Source organism: Synchiropus splendidus, chromosome 1 (assembly GCF_027744825.2).
Source record: "Synchiropus splendidus isolate RoL2022-P1 chromosome 1, RoL_Sspl_1.0, whole genome shotgun sequence".
Lineage (NCBI taxonomy): Eukaryota > Metazoa > Chordata > Actinopteri > Syngnathiformes > Callionymidae > Synchiropus > Synchiropus splendidus.
Window position 1 is genome coordinate 31,594,582 of NC_071334.1, and position 5,746 is coordinate 31,600,327.

A 5,746-nucleotide genomic window follows, 5' to 3' on the forward strand; every position below is an offset into this window, starting at 1 on the left:
CCCAAGTCCCACAACGCACTACAACGGTTAAAGCTCTGATGAGCAGATAAATTACTTGCCAGATGAAACAAATGTTGTCTTGGCACCTTTAAGACTGATTTCAATATAGAAATCGGTTCGACTACTGGTACGTTGAAGTTGTCGGACACGCGAGTACAGACGTTTTAGATCAATGATATATGCCACTTTGTTTCCAATTCGTAAAAAAATGCCTTTATTAGCACAGGAGAAGTAGACAAAAAAAAAAAAATGATATTGACAATATTGAAATTACAACAACTTGTCAACAAGGGACCACCAGCTATTGAAAGAGGCATGGTTATTTTAGTGGAGAGGTTAACAAAAAGAGAAAAAAAAATAAAAAGCATGATGTTAAACACATCACTTGACGTTTGCATTTGCCGAGCCAATGACTGAGTTGTTTACCTGCAGAGACAGACATGGAGACCTTGAAAAACATTGTGGGAGAGAAGTGAACATTTTCTTCAGAGTCACTCACCTTGCTGGCAAACCTGAGGGAGTTCAGAGTCTCACTGAAGCAGTCGGCTTCTGGACTGATGTTGACAAACATCAGGCTGCGGAGGAAATGTGATGCATCAGACCTCATGTAAGACATTTGGCATCATCAGCGTGGGTGAAAATGCAGCGTATCATTTCCTGTAAAGCCGACTCTATTTAAAGTCCATGTTATTGATGGAGGGAATGAAGTTTGGAGAATAGATAAGACGCTCCATCAGAAACAAGTCTCAACCCAAACACTCACGTCTTGCTGTTGCCACCCAGGCAGGTCTGGAGGAGGTATGTGAGCTTGGAGTTTCTATAAGGGATGTGGCTCTCCTGAAACGGAGGACAGTCAGAAGGGTCAACAGTAGTGATTTGGAGCTGCTTGACCAGGGGGACCTCCAGCCCACCCACCTTGTTGGCCAGCGCTCCGATGACCATGCTCAGACTGGTCAGCGAGCCGTTGATTGAGGTCATCTCCTTGAAGCGTTCTCCCTGTACCTGACTCTTGAGCATTCGCTCGCTGCCAGCCAGATCCACCAGTGACAGCGTGGCTGAGGGGAGGAGCTGGAGTTAGACAGCGGCAGGGAACAGACCGCAGACAGCCTTAGTTAGAACGTACAATTGCATTTCAATTTCCTGCCAGCGTTCTCTCCCTCGATTTCCAGCTGGAAGACCGAGTGGGAGCGAGACGAGTGCTCATTCCTTGCCGTCGCCGCCGTGGAGCGTTTCTGTTTCGCCAAGTCAATCAGCTCGTAGACCTGCGGGAGACGGCAAAGCAACAGACTCAGGATCGGCCCCTCAGAAAACGCTACTGGGCATCGATGAGTGACATCACCTGCTCCTCATGGGTGACGACCTTGTACGTCAGGTTTGTGACCTTGGTGTCATTTTTCACCTTACGGATCTCGTGCTGGACCTCTTTGGCTTGCCTCCCGGGACACAGGAGGTCCCTCAGGGTCTCGTTGTATATTTCGACGAAACTTGCGGTGAAAGTCAACTGGCAGACATGTTTCCACTGTCAGCGGCACGGAACATCTCTGGCAACCATCAGCTTGTGAATCACTCACCTTCCAGCCTTGAGACTCCAGCTTCTGAGCCGAGCTGAAGACTTGCTGCACAGCTCTCGGAATCATCCCCCGGGATTCCCACTCCTGCCCCTCCATAGTATAGGTCTTCCCGCTTCCTGTCTGACCGTAGGCGAAGCAGCAGACGTTGTATCCGTCTAGTGCCGACTGCACCAGCAGGGAGATCTCCTCAAAGATCTAGCAAACGTTCCCATCAGTTAGCATCTCCAGGAACCATCAGGACCTCACAACTCACCTCCTGCTGCGTCGCCTCTGGGCCAAACACCCGGTCGAAGCTGAAGTCGTAGTTGGTGAGCGAGTCTGTGGATTTCCCAATCAGAGACTGAGAGAGATAAAGAAGTTAAATGGTGAGCGACCAGTACCCAAAACACATTGCAGCAAACTCTTTAGGTGTTGTCTAACTGCTTCAGTTACTCACCTCCTCTCTTTTGAAGAGCGAGAGGGATTTATTATCCTCCGATTTGAGCCGGATGTGGTCACCCAGGGCGCTGCCTCCCAGTGGTGGACGGATTCTACAAAAGACCCTGATGTTTCCCTGAGGGAGGAGCATCGTAAGGGAACCATAACAAAGAGTGTCCCCCCCCCACCCAGAGACTCACTGACCTTCAGCTCCTGGATGGTGTTGTGAAGCACACGACGCTCCATCTCACCAGCATGGATTTTATCCATGGCTTCCGCGAGAGAGTCTTCCAAAGAGCGCACGTTCTCTTGCGTTTCCTTCAGCATTGACTGAACAGATGGAAAAGTGAGCTGTTACGATCAACAGCCCCCCTGAGTAGCACCCGGCACACCATCTTACATTGAGAGCGTCCAGCTCGGCGGCCTGCCGATCCCGCAGCAGCTGCAGGGCTTTGTGGTCCGCTGCAAGGCTGGCCAGTTCTGCATGCACCGCTTGCTTTGCAACAGATTCTTGTGCCAGTGCATCACGGACTGCAGTGAGTGCCGTCTCCTGGCCACTGAAGGTGGAGAGAAAACTGTCAAATGGCACAGCGAAGCCAACGTGGAGTCAGAGGGAGGCCCCGCACCTGATCTGGCTCTGGAGCATCTTGATGGCTTCTTCCTGTTGGCTGTTCTGGTTGCGGGACTGTGCGAGCGAATCTTTCAGCGCCTCATTCTCCTGGCTTGAGGACTGCAGTTGTTTTTGGATTTCCTGCAGTTTGTCTTGCCTCTTTGTGACGATGGGCTGTCTCTGTGCCACATCTGCGTACGATAATTGGAGACATAGATCAGAGATCACGTTGTTCCTTCAAGCAAGGACGATATTGACGCTTCGCCTCGTGAAGAATTTGTGAGGAACATATTCATTGTTGAGTGTAAGACACAAATCGCCAGAGATATTGTGGCACTTCAAATGAATTGCAGACTAAAATTTAGATGAAAAAAAACCTCATCAATATTATATAATATGATTTAAAAACTGACACAAAAATGGAGTTACATGAACCATTACTGAAACACGCAGCCTTTACTCAGCCAGAAGTGGAACCCAGCGGCCCCGTGTTTACACACGTCACCGCATCAATATCCCCCACAGCAGCCTCAACACAAGCTAGTCACTCGCCTACAGAACACCACTTGTGACGCCTAGTGGTTAAAGGCGTACACTGCAACCAATTTCGACGTTTTATTTCCCCCATTGTCATTTTGGGCTCCATTTGTTGGACACAGAATGAAGGTAGCACAAAGCACCAAAAAATAATTCTTTAAAAACACAACTTGAGGGACACCTAGAAGGCAGCATAGCGGCGTGCTGGCTCTTTATTGAAATAATAATTACATATTTATGTGCTTCTATTCCAGGAGCTCAAGCTCTACTCTAGAATTCTAGGACTGATCAGTTAAATAATACTACAACTGCAGCTTTCAGACTAAATATGCCAAGATGGTAGTTTCTAAAAAAGGGATAGGGTTAACCCTAACATGATGCAGAAAAGATTCACTTTCACGTGAAAGTCGAAATGGAAACGGTAATCCGAGGTGGGACATTGTCTCTGCAGACAAGACTGATGACAGCAACTATTAAACCCAGCCAATCCAAAGTGTTCCTCGTACAAAACCAGAACCAAAGGAGCAGCTTACGTGTTTTCTTGCCCGGCGGTGCAACACTGATTTTCACATTCCCTCCTCTGGAAACCACTGTGGACTGAGATAATGGTTTCCGAGTCACTGAGCAAAAGCAAACCAAGAGTGCGTTAGGACTTGCGAATGAAAATTCCCCTGTCAGTACAGAATGGGGCCGAAAACCAACCATGAACCTGAAACATCAGTCATGCCTCCTCTTACCTCCAGCAGGAATAGGCTTCACCGTTGCAGCTCTGCCAACTTTGTTCTGCACAGCTGCAAGATAATACCTTCATTACATTTGCTGTAGCACTTGTATAGTATTATCTTTTGTTTTGAATGGTTATATTTGAATTTTAAATGCTCAAAATATGTTGGGCAAATATTGCATCACACTTTGATGCAATGATTGTGACGTGTTCCCGTACTTCAGATGTTTTGATGACTAAGGTTATCTTTAAAAGTGCATTAACTTAGCATCGGCTCATTGAATGGGTTAACTCTTGCAACTTTAGCACTGAAAGTTTCAGCATTTAATTCTGTCACATCCGCCAGTTCCAGTGGACTGTATTAGAATGATCAAGGTCAACAATCTAAGATCATCTGGCCTATGCAGACCAGCCCAGTTCACTGATGTTGGAAGACAAGGCCTGATCCCGAACCTGTGCTGACATACTGTGGCGTGTGGACACTTACCCAACTGATCTTTCCCTGGAACAGCAGCCTGCCGTTTGGTGGCATTGTTCGGCGCAACCACAGAAGCTGCATGGTTACAAGGCTTCTTCTGCAAACCAAATGATGACAGAGTTTCCTCATTGAATTCACGTGGACTGACATTAAGGCGCACACGGGACTATAACGTACGCGTGGTGGAGTGATGTTGCGACTACTCTTGCAGCTCACGTCACTGCTGCTACCAGCGAGGAGTCTCTTCCTGACAGGCAACAAGGAGCTTGTCTGTTGAGAAAGCAGTCGTGTTATGAACGGTATGCAGCAATGGAGAACAAAAACAGTAGGTGTCTGTAAAACAGCATAATCCTCGCCAACGCCATGACCTCAAACTCGTGTTTTGGTCATTAGTTATTCATACATTTGGCGCATTGTTGCGATCCAGCGCTTTGTTCGGCGAACGAATTCGAGACACTTTTCGAGTTATGCTAGCACTGTACGCTGTTTGTGAGGCGCACTGTTACCGTAAGAACTGTACAGGAAGTAGGCGTGTAACCTTGAATGCGACAGATCCCTTCGAACAAATGATGTTTATATTCATCGTATAACATTCGCACAGTTCTGCTTTGATATTGATGGGGAATTCAAGTCAATTGTTTGCTGTGGAGGCACCTGAAGCTACGCAGGCTACGGTTAGCAGCAAACGCTTGCGTTTCCTTGGAAACACGCGAAGCGAGTTGGTTTACATCGTAAAAGAAATCGTATTCAGTCGTTAACTTTGTTCTAAGCAACAACACAGACTGCAGGGGAAAGGCAAGCCGAGTTTACCTGTTTAGAAGTCATTGTTGAAGTCGACGTCCTCGGGAGTCCGCCAGTTAGTTCAAATTCTGCTCGCGGAACCGTCTTGGCGGTACTGCGCATGCGCCTGCCTCGTTCTTGCCAATCATTGGTCAGTTTCGTGTGCCAGGAGGCGCGTTCGCATTTCAAATGTGGAGACGTTCAAAACAATCGGTTTCCACTGTAGTTTTTTTATTGACCGACCGGGTGTAAGTGTTCATTCAGTAACATCCCTAAATGTTTCCACTGTGTTTGTTTTTTTGCTTGAAGCTTGAACTGACCACCTGAATACTGAGAACAAGTCAGCTTCCGCCACTTTGAACAGTCACATCCACGTTGATCGAAACAACTTACCACATGAACGATAGACAGACTTTTGTTCTTCCTTCTGTACCTGTATAATTTATCAATCAAGCAGTGAATAAGCATGCAATGTAAAGCTAAACACTTACTGGTTTGAATCCTATCATTGAAATGTATTATCAACTCATCCATTTTATGGACCACGATCACGATTTTCATGAAAGACTCTAAACATTTATACTTCTCAAAATAGCATGTTACAAAAACAAAAAGACACTCGATTGTTT

At 46.8% G+C, this 5,746-nt stretch overlaps 1 protein-coding gene across 1 annotated transcript; it reads right to left on the minus strand.

The window, feature by feature from the left end:
• Window positions 1-199: 199 nt before the first annotated feature.
• On the minus strand, window positions 200-5,223 carry kifc1 (kinesin family member C1). The gene is made up of 17 exons (XM_053860893.1): window positions 5,148-5,223; window positions 4,515-4,607; window positions 4,347-4,434; window positions 3,873-3,926; window positions 3,669-3,755; window positions 2,615-2,789; window positions 2,389-2,545; window positions 2,193-2,318; window positions 2,008-2,124; window positions 1,825-1,911; window positions 1,572-1,766; window positions 1,340-1,501; window positions 1,124-1,262; window positions 916-1,055; window positions 764-837; window positions 500-575; window positions 200-426 (listed from the first exon to the last, which is right to left on the minus strand). Exons 1-17 carry the CDS (start codon window positions 5,160-5,162, stop codon window positions 382-384), a joined length of 1,830 nt encoding a protein of 609 aa, XP_053716868.1. The 5' UTR covers window positions 5,163-5,223; the 3' UTR covers window positions 200-381.
• Between the last annotated feature and the right edge of the window lie 523 nt (window positions 5,224-5,746).

Excerpts from the sequence above, each read along its gene's own strand:
- kifc1 (XM_053860893.1), bottom strand. Across the intron at positions 2,319-2,388 it reads CCGAGCTGGACGCTCTCAAT|TCAATGCTGAAGGAAACGCA; the intron begins GTAAGATGGTGT and ends CCATCTGTTCAG. Across the intron at positions 2,125-2,192 it reads ACACCATCCAGGAGCTGAAG|GGAAACATCAGGGTCTTTTG; the intron begins GTCAGTGAGTCT and ends CTCCTCCCTCAG.